We start from the raw sequence: 14176 nt of genomic DNA on the forward strand, positions 1-14176 counted from the left end.
AGAGCCTCCCCAGAACCTGAGCTCAGTCCTCTCTTCCCGTCGTCCCTCCTGGCTTTTCCACCAAAATCTCCGATAGCCCCCTTAGGGGCTCCCTGTGTTATATGTCCTCAGGAGCTCTCAAATCCCCTCAGAACCTTTCCCAGACTCCTCAGAACCCCCTCCGGCACCCGCATCAGAATCCCCCATAGAACCTTCCTCGGGCTCTCTGAGGTCCCTTGGAGCCCCTCACAGCCCTTTTAGTGTTCCCAGCTCTCCTCCGAGCCCTCACAGAGCTCTGCAGAGCCCCCTCAGCCTTTTCCACATCCCTTCCGAAACCCCTCGGAGCCCACTGGAGTTCCCTGACTGCGGTCACACAGAGACCCCCGCAGCCCCCTTGGTGTCCCCAGACTCGACCCTCGGAGCTCCCATCCGACCCCTGAGTCCCCTCACAGCCCCTCAGAGACTCTCTCAGTACCTGCAGACCCTCTCAGAGCCTCCAAATTCCTTTTTAGCTCCTACAGACCTCTGAGTTCCCCCTCCCCAAACTCCTCTCTCACAGCCCCCGACCCCTGCAGCCCCCTATCCTGTGCCCGCCATCCCTACCCGCAGAGACCTCCTCAGCCCCTCGGCTCCCCTCCGGCACTCCAACGCAGGTCCCTCCTCCACCCGGGAGGCTGACTCCCTCCTCCCCAGGGCTCCTCCAAAAGGCAGCAATCCCTGCCCCAGGGGCTCCCCACCTTCGCAGGCACCCCTACCTCCATCCCCCCCTGCGCTCCTGCAGGGAGGCTCCTCTCTCAGAAGCACTTTCTCCATCCCCTCCCTCCCCAGCAAGAACCCACGCACCCCATCCCACCCCATGCCCCAGCCCCTCTCCTCCATGCGCAGCCCCCCGCAGCCCTGGCACTGACCTCTCCTCCCTCAGGCCCGGGGCAGAGTGCTGCCCCCCATCCCCTGCCCCTCTCTGCCTATGTGCAGCTGAGAAAGAAGGAGAAAAAGGGGTGGGAGAGAGGGGCTCTCCTGAACTGCTTCCAGAGCTGCTGCATATGGTGCGTTTTCTTCTCCGGGAATGTAAACCCTGAGATGGAGGAACGTAACTGGGAAACTCAGCCTAATTCCTCCTGCCAGGAGATGCACCCCCCCGTCAGCCCACAGGACCGACCGCTCTCCTCCTCTCCTCCCCCAGCTCTCCCTTCTCCCCTTCCTTAGTGTCGCTGTTTCCATAAGGATATATTGCCTCGTTTAGGCAAGTATCTTAGTACTCAACGATTTGTGTCTGTCTCTCTTCAGGTAATTGTATTTCCTCCACAAGGATAAATCCTCTTGAGCTCCAGAGTGTGGTTACACCCTCGGGTTGGTTTGAGTGCTTGCGGACAGGATGGGTGCAGCTCTACCTGACACGTTAGTAACCCCCAGCAAAAAACAACGAACGTCATCTGCACCACATTGCATCTGAGGAGTTAACAGTGAGAAATTGCTCAGCTATTCCTTGCTTTCTCCCTGTTGCATAAATAACTGTGTTTGTTTTCTTTTTTTCCCTGTGATAACATAATTTATGCAATAACATAAAATCCGTGTGCTGGTCTGGATGTGAAGCGCTGTTTCCTTTTCATCATTTTTATATTGTGTTTGCTAAACGATACATTGGGATAGCTCCCAGTCAGCACATACATTTAGAAAAACTCCCTCTGCTCCTGTGAACTAGATCTCGATCTGGCACATGGGAGAGGTTGGCCCTTAAGTCATTAAGAGGCAGAATGAGAGAGGAAAAATATCTGGAAATGTCAGTGGGGGAGTTTGAGGACTCAGAGAAGACTGTCAGCACACTTTATGTCCAGTCCTGGACTGGGAGGGCTGAAGGACCAGGGGAAAGGAGGGTGAGGACTGGAGCCTCCACTTAGGAGGAGGGAAAGGAAGACAGCCTGAGAGCTGGGGCAGTGCAGGGAAAGACAGGAGATGGTCAGTAGGGTTATCAGCCCCCAAACATGGGGCTAGGATGTTTGGGGAGACAGGTGAGTGAGAGGGCAGCCCAAATCTTGTAGAAGGGCAAAGCAGCAGATGCCATCTGAAGCTCTGGCTAATGACTGACATTCTGGTGGCTTGCTGCCAGGGCAAGAATATTGTCAAGGGTTTTAGTAAGTGGGTGGGCTTCTTTAGCAAAAAGCTTCTTAGAAAAGAGGAGGGAGGATATTAAGGGTCCAAACCTGTTTGTTCCCTTGAATCAGAAGGAGTGGGGGATGCTGTTTGCTGGTTTCTAAAGAGAAGGACCTAGAGCAGAAGGAAGTTGTCCCTAGTGCAAAAAAGGGGAGTCAGTGCATAAGCTCTTGCTGCACTGCTAGAATAAAGATATATCTAAATATAACCTTGGGATGTACTTATTAAAAAATATCTTTCAGAGGATACGCATTAGTTGTTTAACTGACTCAACTCCCTCACATTGCTTTGCTCCCATGGGTTAAATCTGTTGCAAATTGAAATTTCTTTTTAGAAGTCTCTGGGTCATGGTATGCAAAACATTTAAAAATAGAAATAATCTTTTCAAGATTCCATAACTGTTTGGTAATTTGATCCTGCCTGTCTTCCTTTTTCCTTCAGATTTTCTAGAATAATGTAACTGGAAATAATGCAAATGTCAGACACGCAAACCTGAAAAAGGGAACTAAATGTAATAATGATAAAAAAGTTGAAAGCTTTGGAGAGGTGAGAGCACCAGCTTAAAGTGAAATGCCCCCTGTGGCCACGGGGGGACACAGCTTGGATTTTAATGTCGAAGAGCTGTTTCACTGTGTGGCAATGATTAATAGGCTGTTTTTCCTTCCTTTATAGCTTTTTAAATTTTAATTGTAATTTGCTCTTTTGAAAGTGTTGCTCTGTCTTCCTTTCCAGGCTTATTCTTATGCTTCATGTTGACATAAGCAGAACAAGTGCTTAAGAAATTCTTTTCCTCCCAAGTGAGGTGAACAGAGCTCTGGGAGCTCCGAGCTCCCAAAGCTCCCAGTACTCTGGGGACTGCAGTAAGGTATTTAGTGATATTAAAAATGATATTTAGCGAGCAGGAGATATTTTTGTCCTACAGAAGTTTTCTGGGTTTTTCAGAGATTGCTTTTCAGTTTGGGGGACAAAACAGAGAGCTTTTCAAGTTTGTCCTGAAAAACAAAGGAAAGCAAACAAGTGATTCCCCTCACAGCTATTTGGTGGCTGGGATGTTCCTGCTGGGTGTGGGGGATCCAGGTGGCTGTGCCATTCTCTCACATCCCCCATTTTACTGCCTGTTCCAGGGCAGATCAGTTTTCTCTTCTGGGAGCTTCTCTGTCTTTTCTCTCATCACTGGGTAAGGTGCTTGAATTTGGTTAATGCCTTATTTGCCAGATCCCAACTTCAGGTCAATCAAAACTGGACTATTTCTGCTAAGAAGAATAGTTCCCACTATAGTTGCCTCTTTTTTCCTCCCTATTTCCATGGTTGTTAGGACACTGAGTGCAGTTTAAGCTGCCCTAGTGGCTCAATTCCGCTTCTCTCTTCAGCTCCTGAGGCAGGTTTCTTCCTCCACTTGTATGCCAGCACTCATGCTCATCTCATTCTTGGTGAGCAAGGTTTGGGCAGCTAAACTGGTGGAAAATTATTCATTTTTCTGGGGGTAGAACTAGCTTTGTGTGTGCTTGGCTTGTCTCCTTGTAGGGTGAGCTCAATGCGAGTGCCAGCAGAGAGGAGGTGGCAGACAAGCAGATGGATGGCAGGACCATGGCAGTGGCACCTTGGATTATTTTACCACTGCTGCAGAAATGCAGGCTCAGGCAGAAGTCCCTCCTTCACCTAATCTTAACCACCCAGGCAGAAGTGTTTGCAGGGATTTTATGTTGAAGAAGAAGGTTTTGTTTGTTGTTTGTTTTTTTTTCCTCTCATTGTATCAACAATCAATTTGATCCGGAGCAAAAAAGCTTCCCTTCACATAATCACAAGTCAGTAAAACATCAGGATGACACAAGAGTTTTCTAACAAAAAGGCTCTATAGGTCAATCTAAAATTCTCTGCCTACTTGCAGGGAGAAAGAAGACCCTGGTTGCTAGAACAGCTCTAAATGGTTACCCCAACACTAGCAAGCAGTGCTGCATGCCCCATGCTTTTCTTGGTGACAGAAGGCATGTAATTCCCTGACAGACCAAAGCCCAGTTTTCTCTCAGGAGTTCCTAGATCCCCAAGAACACAGGCCCTGGCAGTGATCCTCACAGCCACCATTGGGTGGCCATGCTCTGGCTGATGTGGATCATGACCATGGCTCAGTTCTCCGTGAGCAAAGGAGAGTGGGGTTGAGCTTGTGTAGGTTCTGCAAGGAAGGGGTGGCTGCAGACTGTTGCCAGCTGTGCTGTAGGGCTGTTGGAAAAGATTGTAAATGATGGCTGACCTGATCCATAGATGTATCAAAAATTTGATTACTGGTGTGAGTTTATAATTAATGACAATTATTTCATTTAAGTGATGTTTGGGGGATGGTTTCCAATTTTGGCCTGTATTTTCAGGTGCTACTGATTTTAAAAATGATTGATCAGTTGAATTAAGATATCTTATGTGCATCTAAAAGTAAAAAGCAAACCTTAGAATAAAGCCGTGCAAGAGCCTGTTTTCAAATGACATTGAAATGCATTTTTTTCATGGTCTCTTACAGCAATTTTTAGAAATTAAACCTCCTCTTCCAGAAACTAAAAACAGAAGATGCAGTCCATCAGATCTTAAAAAAATTCTTGAAACCCTTCTAGTCAGTGGGAGTTTCACACCAAGAAAGGCCATAAGATGAGGTAAGAAGCACTGGTTTAATTGAGCTACCAAATCTGTGGAGAAGTGTGAAGTTAGTAATAGATTCGAATAAGGTTATACTAGTCAAGGATATTTCATACTTCAGGTTCATTCAGGTTCTCTCTGCTCATGTGTGGTTTTTAGCAGTGGTTTTGACAATGGGTGTGTCTGTGCAATTTTATTACTGGTTTTTGACTTTTTTTTCGTGGGAGGTAAATGGAACTCCTCATCCCTAACATATTTTTATTTTTTTCATTTTTTTATTTTTTGATCAAGAGCACAGCTGTTCTCCTGAACCTCCATAAACTTTCATGAAAACAACATAATGATGTCTATTGGGTCTGGGAGCCTCACCAATAACTTCCTATTATGAGATCCTTGCTTTTAGGTGTTTCTAACCTTTTGATGCTCATAATCATCAGGATTCCATTTTTGCTTACTGACCCTCTGCCATAAACAGGTTCTTTTTATATAATAAAGTAATTTACAATTTCTTCAGCTTATTTTCTAAGAATAAACTATTGCATCCCTATTAAAGGAAATAAAATTCCTTTGAGAAGCTTGGTTCCTGTTGAAATATGAGTTGAAATTCAGGGATTGCCATGGCTTTTGTCTTTGCCACACTTAGGAAAACCTGTAGAAAAATTCAACTTTTCCACTCTCTGCAATACAAACAAACTTTAGACTTAGGTTATAGCATCTAAAATCCCTGAGCTGCTGCTCATGTGGAGAACACCTGCCCTGCTCAATGCTTAGAGAAACATTTCTGATGCTGCAGCAGGTTCCAGGCACCGTGAGTAAAGGCAATTTCTGCTGTATCCTCAGTGATCCTTGCGCTGGGTCTAGGCAGCATGATGGAAAAACTACTTGACCGAAAAGCAGAGGAAGCAAGACTCAAGCACAGACAGGGAAGGCTTGACTTCCAGACCCAGAGATTCCTCTGAAGAGACATGCCTGCCCACAGCTGGGTGCTTCAGGAGATGGTGAGTTGGAAAAGGCTGTAAGCCATAAACTGTAGCACTGATGCTAGATGGAGGGGTGGGAGGCTAAGATTGTATGGGGAGCCAAAGGATGCAGCGCGTGAGGAGAACAGCAGGACAATGAGATGTTAGTTGCCAAAGGGAAGAAAGAGAAGTAATGTGTCTGGATAACAGTAGGCTGAGAAAATTGTGTGGGGAATTATAAGCTGAAGCTGATGGGAAGAGTGAAACAAGAATCTCCGTTGAGGACCTGAGGGTCAAGGTATGTCCAGATGAAGCAGATCAAACTGTCAGTGCTGGAGGGCAAAGCCTAGAGCTTGCTGGGAAATGGGCTGAAAAACCTGACAAGCAGAGACTGGGTGGAAGAGGTGGGCAGACTGGGACTGGGATCCCCACTGGCTGCATGCTGGAAGGAAACATAACTAGAAGTGTATATGTTATTGCTTTCTCTTCTGTATGATCCTATGAAATATGAGATTTTGATAGTAATAACATTTTAATGCCTACAGTGGCTACTTTTACTGAAAAGGTGGGTTTTTTTTTTAAATTCTACTCCCTGCAAATACTGTTGCTCTTAAAGTTTTTAAAATTCAGATTGTACAGAAAAACGAGATTTAAAAATTATTCTGTCTATATTTCTATGTATGTATCTATCTGTCTATCCACCTATCTGTGTATCTGTCCATCTCTAAAAGAGAAAAAAAATTGTGTACTGTGACAAATGAAAATGGTTTGGTCAACATGTGCCTGTACCAGCTCCTCCTGACTTCACCACTTGCAAATTGAAGCCTCATTGGCAGCAGAGAGAAGAGGTAACTACAAGAAATTCGTTTCATAAGCAGAAAGAAACTGCTTGAGTATGGTCCAGGACCTCTTGCAATGCAGGTCCCAGCCTCTTTGGAGGCTTTCCCAGCTCCTCTGGTGGAATCAGGGTGGAACAGCAGGGCCCTCTGGTGCCCAGGAGACCGAGTGCTGAGCTGGGGGATGCTCACTAATAGTCACACAAGTGTCCTTCAGAGGTATTTTACATGCATAGTGCTTCTCTCTAGGAAAGACACTTGCCTGAGTTCCAACAAGTTGCCTTCCCTCTCCCCACCAAAGGTGGCTATTTGTATTCAGTGTTGCAGCCCTTTTGTTCTTTTAGCAGAGATCAAATGCAGCCAAATAATTTTTACACTTTCCAGAACTGGAGGTTTCATAACCAGCATAAAGAAGTAGTTTGCTCTGCTCTGGTAGACCAAAGATCTCTCAGCAAGCTTTGCAACATGAAATTTCACACTGAGTTTCTTTTCCACTGTATCTAGCAACCCATAATAATGACACAAATTTTGGAATCAGACTCAGTAGGAAATGGTAGGTAAATAGTACAACCATGCTGCTGAAACATCTGTATTGTGTTAGAAATGAAGAGAAGTCAGCATCCTGTTAGCTGGTAATACAGGGTAGTTGCTGATTAGTGAATCTCCTTTCTAGGGTCTAAAATGACTAATTTTGTGGTCTCTGTGGGAGCTCCTTTCAGCTGAGGCTGACAGTTGTGGATGGACACCCTGACTGGATGATTTTCTCTGATGGCTTTTTATGATCTCACTCTGCACAACTGCTGCCAGTTTGAACCTGGAAGGAGTGATCATACTAGGAAAAAGCAGCTTTTGTTGAGCTCAGTTTCCTCCAGGTTTTTGGCTCTGGTTACTCTGAAAGGCAGAAGTTGTGCTAGAAGCTCAAGACTGAAATGTTTTGGGCAAGTCTGATGAGTTGTCAGGAAGTGGCTTGTCATGCCAGGGGTTTGGATCTTTGTGCACTGCAGAAGGCTGGGAAGGAGCCACCCAATCTTGTGGAGAACTCCAGTGTGCTTAGGGGGAACTGGGACTACACAGGAGACAGGTCATGGGGAAAAAATAATTTGAGAATAGTTAGGCATAAAGATGCTTTTATGGAGCATCTTATGGAGGATGTATGGCAGATTTTGGAACAGCAGCAATAATGCTTGAGGTCATCTTGTTTTCAGACAGTGTGGTGAGATCAGTGAACTACTCTACTACTCTAAGAGCTTTGAATGGCACATAGATTCACTTCATCAGTAGCTTGAAGGAGCCTTTGGCACTTTTCCTTTATCAGAGTGCTAGAGAATATATCCCATCTGAGAACAATTCAGATAATTATTCCTTTCCCTGAGCCATTCATTACATTCCCCGGTTGTGCTTACTTCTTGTGCTAATAGCAAGAATGACTTCTTGACCTTACAGCAACCCTCCAATACTTGAAGGGGGCCTACAAGGAAGCTGGAGCAGGGCTTTTTACATGGGTGTTTAGCAAGAGGACAAGGGGCAATAGTTTAAAATCGGAGGAGGGGACATTCAGGTTAGACATTAGGAAAAAAATCTTTACTGTGCAGGTGATGAGAAACTGGCCAGTGTTGCTCAGGGAAGCTGTGGCTGCCCCCTCCCTGGTAGTGTTGGATGGGGTCTGTAGCAACCTGTTTTAGTGGGAGGTGTCCCTGCCCATTGCAGGGGATAGGAACAGGATGATCTTTAAGGTCCCTTCTAAGCCAAACCATTCTATGATTCTGTGATGATTCTATGATAAATGATGTAGCATGACTGCCTGTGAGGTGGCATCGCTCTCTGTGCAGGGCATGTTTGTGCCAGACCTGCTGGTTATCTTCATGCAAAAAGGAGGGATTGTGGCTGCCCAGTCCCAGCAGTTATATAGCTGCCATAGGACTCTGCTGAGTGTGAAGAGCTGCCCTCAGAACCGTGGTGATTCACTCCTGAGGACCCCATGGACCCTCCCATGGCCAGAGGTGCTAGTGCTGTCCTCTCTGCAGAGCTGCAAGCTTCTGCTTTCAGAAGAACTCTTATTTGACAGGTATAAGTTTCATTCTTTCAGGGAGAGGTTCCATGCATCTCTTGAGACCAGTGATAACATTTGAGATGTTTTATCTGCACAATTACTGCACATAATGTCAGTACCCCCAGGCTCATGCAGGCTTTTCACATTGAAGCTTTCTAGTGGTGTTTTTAAAAATTACAGCCAATCTTTTGGAGAAGGGAGGTGGAGCACATGGGCTGGGTTTGAGTTGGAGCTCTGGTCTCATTCTCTGCACAGCTGCAAGAGACACTGTCACTCAGCAGCATTAGGCAATGCTTTCTGCAGACACATGACTTGGAACCTGTACTGACCTGTCAAGCTCTGTGCATGGCAGCACCTTTGGTAAAGCTGAATTGCAGCACTGGCTCATTGTTTCCTGCTCCAGAGAGAACCAGAGTTTGCAAGTTTCAGAGCTGCCTAAGTGGCAGCATCAGAATGTCAGAGAGTGACAGGATGATTGTGCCGCAAGGAGAGATGGGTTTGACATTGTAGCTAACTGTAACCCTCTAGTTTCATATGCTCAGTTTAATGCCAAAGGGCCATCAGTTTTAGTCAGGGCGAAACTATTCTATATTTATTTAAGTCCAACTTGACAGTTTGGCTAATGTGGAGTCTTCTCCATGAGGAAGGGTGTCTGGAAAGGCACTATGCCTCACACCAACAAAGGGAGGCTCAGTAATTAGGGCCAGGCAATGCAGCAGAATTTCTGCACCTCTAGAGCAAAGTATTTAGCTCTTTCAGCTTGATCTTCAACAGGGGACTCTTGGTTAATGCATGCAAGAGATGAGGAGCTGGAGAGGGTGTTTGGGAGAATGCCTCACTCATATATTAGAAAATGTAAGGCTAGGTAACTGCTTCTCTCTTTGCTTGGCTGCAGGAGCAAGAGAGCAGGGGTGAGGGTAAATTTATGGCATGTATGTCAATTCATGAGTTGTGGGATCAGGGCGTTTGCTCGGCCTATGTTGTTGCAGGATTTCAGCCAAAAAGGGCTGCCTCACTGAAACCTGCCATTGCAGCTCTCAGCTCTTCAAAGTTAAAGTCAGAATACTTTAAAAAACATCTTTGTAGCTACTTCCTCGGCTATAAAATCACATTTTCCATGTGGGGTTGTGTAACAGGCTTCAGGAGAGCTCTCTGGGAAGGCAAAAAATGGGATCACCCTTATGCTGGAATGTTTGTAAGGAGGTGCCTGCAGACTCTCCTTATTCTCTCAAAAATTGCTCTAGGCAGTCTGCTGTCTTTGCTTACGCCCCAGGTTGATCTGACACCACATTCCCCTTTTTTTGTTTTCCCAATTGCCTCTCCTTCTTCTCCTTCTCTGTCTTCTTCAAACTTGTGCTGATAATACCTTTAATATCACAGTGCTAAAAGTGTACAGAATTAAGAGTGAGAGGAGCACTACAAGTCAGGGGGAGAGGCACAGGTCAGTAGCTATAGCTTAGTCCAGCTGCCCTTCCCCAGACAAGCATTCTTGGTGTGGCACCACTCTGCCCATATTCTTCAGAGGAAACGTGGTGAATCGCTTGTGGGGGCACTTCCTTACCTTTGGATCCAGAGCTCCTCCAATGTGGCTCTGCCAGAGCTCTCCACAGAGGGTGAAGCCTTATGGGATAAAAGGTTCAGAGACTTTTGGGTGGGCTCATTGTTTTTGAGTGAACCTGTGATATAAGACAAAAAAAAGTGTTAAAACTGTCATTTTCCTAGGGATCATCTTTACTTTTACTGTAGGGAGTGGTTCGCTTACACCAAAGGCAACAGGAAGACTGCAGACACAAAGATGCAACATTTTAACTTGGATTTCAAACAAGGCTGAAGGCTCATCAGCTTGCATAGTGTAAGGTGGCACAGCCTTTGTCACAAGCTCCAAATGCAGGCAAGAAAAAATGAAGGTAGATTTACAATATCAGTCCTTATGGATGTGAGCAGCACTCTCAGCACTGAAAACTGGGTTCCAAACATTGTGGTTTTCAGTGCATTTGTTTAAGCAGAAAAGGTTTAGTTGTGTGTGCCTGTGCATGCCAGTATTCAGTTTCTCAAGTCAGGGCATCATTACTGCTCTGCTCTAAGGCACACAGTAGATGTTCAGTTACTGGATAAATTAAGGCTGGATTTGGGTGAGACAAGAGCTTGACTTTTAATTGCATCTCCAATTTCCCTCAGATGAGCCTCTGATCTTTTCATGGGGAGCCAAAGGCATATTAAGCCTGTGACTTACTCCCTCAGTACTTGGCAGGAGAGGATGCATCTCACTTTTCAAATGAAACCTCAGTTGTTTGAGACCTGTTGAAACCTGTTAACAATTTGTTAAATTGTATTGGTTTTTTATCATAAATATTTTGGTCTAAGTCATAATTCTGTTTGCATTTCAAACAGCACAGGCAGGTCAAGCTCTGAATAAAGCTGGTTTCTGACACAGCTTTTTAATCAAAACTACAGGTTTTCAGAGGGGAAGGATGAAATCTAGAGCTCTAAAACACCCTAAAACAGTGCCAACAGCTTATAAAATGCTAGTTTGAGTTATTTTCTTTGCCTTTTGAATAGTTTAAAACATTTCACCCTTCTGTCAGAGGAGATTTCTTAAGAAAAAAAAAACAACCAACCAACCAAAGAAACCCTTTTCCCAGTTCAAGTAAAGCATCTATTATGTTTTTCAGCTCCTAGGCTACAAGCTAAAGCTAGGCTGGTGCAAAGGGTACCTATACAAAACCTTTCTTGCTGCTGGATTTACATTCTTTTACATTATTTTTTTTTCTCATTCCTTGAATGTTTTTTTCCCTTTTGTATCCTACTTTGTCTTTTTACCTGTGTCTTTCCCTCTCTTCCTTTCTTTTCTCCTTCCCCTCTCCTCCCCACCCAATCCCTAAGCAAAATGAGAACAGGTTAACATTTGAGCTTGAGCCAGGCTCTTGGATAGCTGCTGTTCAAGTGGGGTTGAAGTGAAGGTAAAAGAGCTCACCCATCCCTTGCTTCCATGCACATCAGCAGGTGCTGTCAGAAGTTCCTGCTACAAATGAGGCTGCTGTAGAAGCACCCGCTGTCCAGTTTCAGAGAGAGGGGATGGAATCAGTGGAGCAGAGGGAGAGGGCAGAAGAGCTGCTTCAGCAATCCTAGCTGAAGGTAAAAGCTGCAGCTCTGAGCTGGATGTGCTCCAGTCGTACTGGAGAAAAAGCTATTGCTCCTAGTCCAGGTCCTGCTGTATGGACTGGAGAAAAGAAATGCTGTCCCCGTGTGTCCTTCTGGACAGTTGCAGATATGGATGAAAAAGCCCTGTTTGGAACAGATCGTGTTTCAGGGGTGGTAACAGAGAGGGGGTGTGGGAGGGAAGCGCAGGTCAGCTTCTATGGATGCTCTAATGAGCTGCTAAGAGACAAGCCCTTCTTGTAGCTTGTCCTTCCTCAATGACACTGGCTAGACAGGAGGGATGTCCTCCTGTGCTGTTGTCCTGGTGCCATCACAGAGGTGTGAAGAAGGTGGGTCCTTCTTTGCTGGTCCTGTTGCAGCGGCAGGAACAGGGGAGATTGAGAGGGCCTCCTTGGCAGCTATCTGGAGTCTGGGATGCTGGGGAGCAGGAGAGAGGATGAGTCTTCCGTCCCTGTGCTTGCTCTGCAGCAGCTCTGGGAAGGCAGCAAGAAGCTGGCTCTGTTCTGCTTCTGCTGCTGGGCTGGCAGGGTGGGGAGCAGCTCTGCTCTGGCACAGGCGACACTTGGTTTATCCACAAACCTCATTGACAACAGTAGCAGAATACTAAACAGGAGCTCCTTGCTCTGCTGCTGTCTGCTTGGAAGCTTGAGAAGGGAGGGAACTTCCCTTCTGTCCATGCCATAGGGTTGAATGGGCCTTTATACTGCTGAAACATCCTGTCTCCCTTGGCGAAGCAGGCAGGAGACACTGGGGATGTTTCCAGACCTCCTTTATTTTAGGGTGGAGGATGTCTGTCCTTTATTTTCTTACAGAACTTGGGTCTGCTTTCAGGAGCTAAAGGCTGTGCTTCACTATCACCTAACACAGCAAAGGCTTTCAGTGCCTTGCACAGCACTCTGCCATCAGAAGGTGGGGATCATTTTGACTCGTGCAGCTCGCCAAAGTTCAGAGTACAGTGCGTTGTTTCTGCTAGATTGTAACCTGAAGATAGCCCCCTTCACAGCCATTCTTTTTCTTCCCAAGGAGTTATAAAACTCAGTTTCACTGAACACCAGGGACATCAAGCAAAGGGCACTTGCCCTGTTCAGTTTCAGGTCTCTCCCACTTAGCCTTTAGATCAAAGTCACTGCCAGTTTTTTCTTGCAGCCCTCTTTCCAGTGCTTCTGAGTGTGTTGCAACAGCTCCTTCCCTGGCCCTCTCTTCAGCTTCTCATATCTTTGTCTTGTTTTCTTTCATAGGTAGCTGCTCAGACAAGGTGCCAGCTTAGGCCTTGCACTCCTGCTCTGCACTGCTCATACCCAGAGAAATCCAGCTCCTTCTGCTTATACTGAAACTCAGTACATCTATGTTCTGGAGGATGTTCCTGTTGTTTCAGTCCCTGACTTCAAAGGGATCTTAGGTATTTCTTACAGCTGTCTTCAGTGCATGGGAGCAGCAACTGCATTTCCAGAGAAGTCTTGCTCTCCTCTCAAAACAGTCCATCGCATTTCTGCAGCTTCACTCCCTAAACATACAGCTCTGGTTTTGCTGACTCCCAGGGCTGCTCAGCTTGCTTTACAGTTAGTTGTATGGATCTCACTTTTGAATGTGTCCTTTCTGTGTGCTAAAGAAATTCCTATTCTACTTACAGCTTTGTCTTTCCCTTTTGAAATTATTTTTCTCTTGAAGAGCAGGGGAGTGGCAGAGCAGAGCCCTGTGTTTGGATTCTCCACCATGAAGCTTGTTTAAACCCCCAACCATTTTGCAGGCTGAGCACAGAAAGATGGCAGCCCTCTGCCAGCTGTGCCATGGGGCTGGGCTATTCTGGAATGTGCTGAGCTGCTTTCTACCTTTCATGTCTCTTTTCTAAGTTCACCAACTCACATATTTCCCAATCTCACTGTTTGGGTCAGGACTCACCTGTAGCACGCCCCATGTGCATTGTCTCTCTTGAAGTCTTTCTTCTCTCTCTCTTTGGCAGCCTCATGGACCGGTAGTACCTGGAATTTCTCTGAATGGCAATGTACTCTGTGTGTGAGTCCCTCTCCTGGGTCACCAGGTGAGCATCTTCTGGCTCTTCTTCACCTTCAGAGACTGAACGCGACTCTCTCAGTACCTGCTGAGAAATGTCCTGCCAGGGACCACTGGTAGAGAGCCTGCTGGCAGCTTCTCTCCCATCCATGGCTTCCAGATCTTGTCTCTATGGCAACTGAGATGCTGGATCAGCAGAGCAGCAGAAGACAGGTAACTTCCACAGCTCCATCTGCTTGATCTGAATTAGAACTGGAGACAGACCAACAAAACACAGCAAAACAAAACAGGAAAAGAGAAGACAAAGTTCTAGTTAGTTTAGATATTACAGTGCATTGTCTGTTGAGGACAATGGGGACTTTCCAGGATTTTTGTCTGAGGTCATTCTGAGATCATCACCTTGCAAGACT

The 14176-nt window shown here is 46.0% G+C and overlaps 1 protein-coding gene across 1 annotated transcript in view; it reads right to left on the reverse strand.

Annotated features, from left to right (window-relative positions):
• The window catches only part of NGEF (neuronal guanine nucleotide exchange factor), a 48281-nt gene that overhangs the window by 23880 nt on the left and 10225 nt on the right, over positions 1 to 14176 (reverse strand). The window contains 2 exon segments of the mRNA XM_030456288.1: positions 10159 to 10273; positions 13656 to 14018. Of these exon segments, the coding sequence (XP_030312148.1) occupies positions 10159 to 10273; positions 13656 to 13917 (377 nt within the window). The 5' untranslated portion in view covers positions 13918 to 14018.

Source organism: Calypte anna, chromosome 9 (genome assembly GCF_003957555.1).
Source record: "Calypte anna isolate BGI_N300 chromosome 9, bCalAnn1_v1.p, whole genome shotgun sequence".
In the NCBI taxonomy this organism is placed as follows: domain Eukaryota; kingdom Metazoa; phylum Chordata; class Aves; order Apodiformes; family Trochilidae; genus Calypte; species Calypte anna.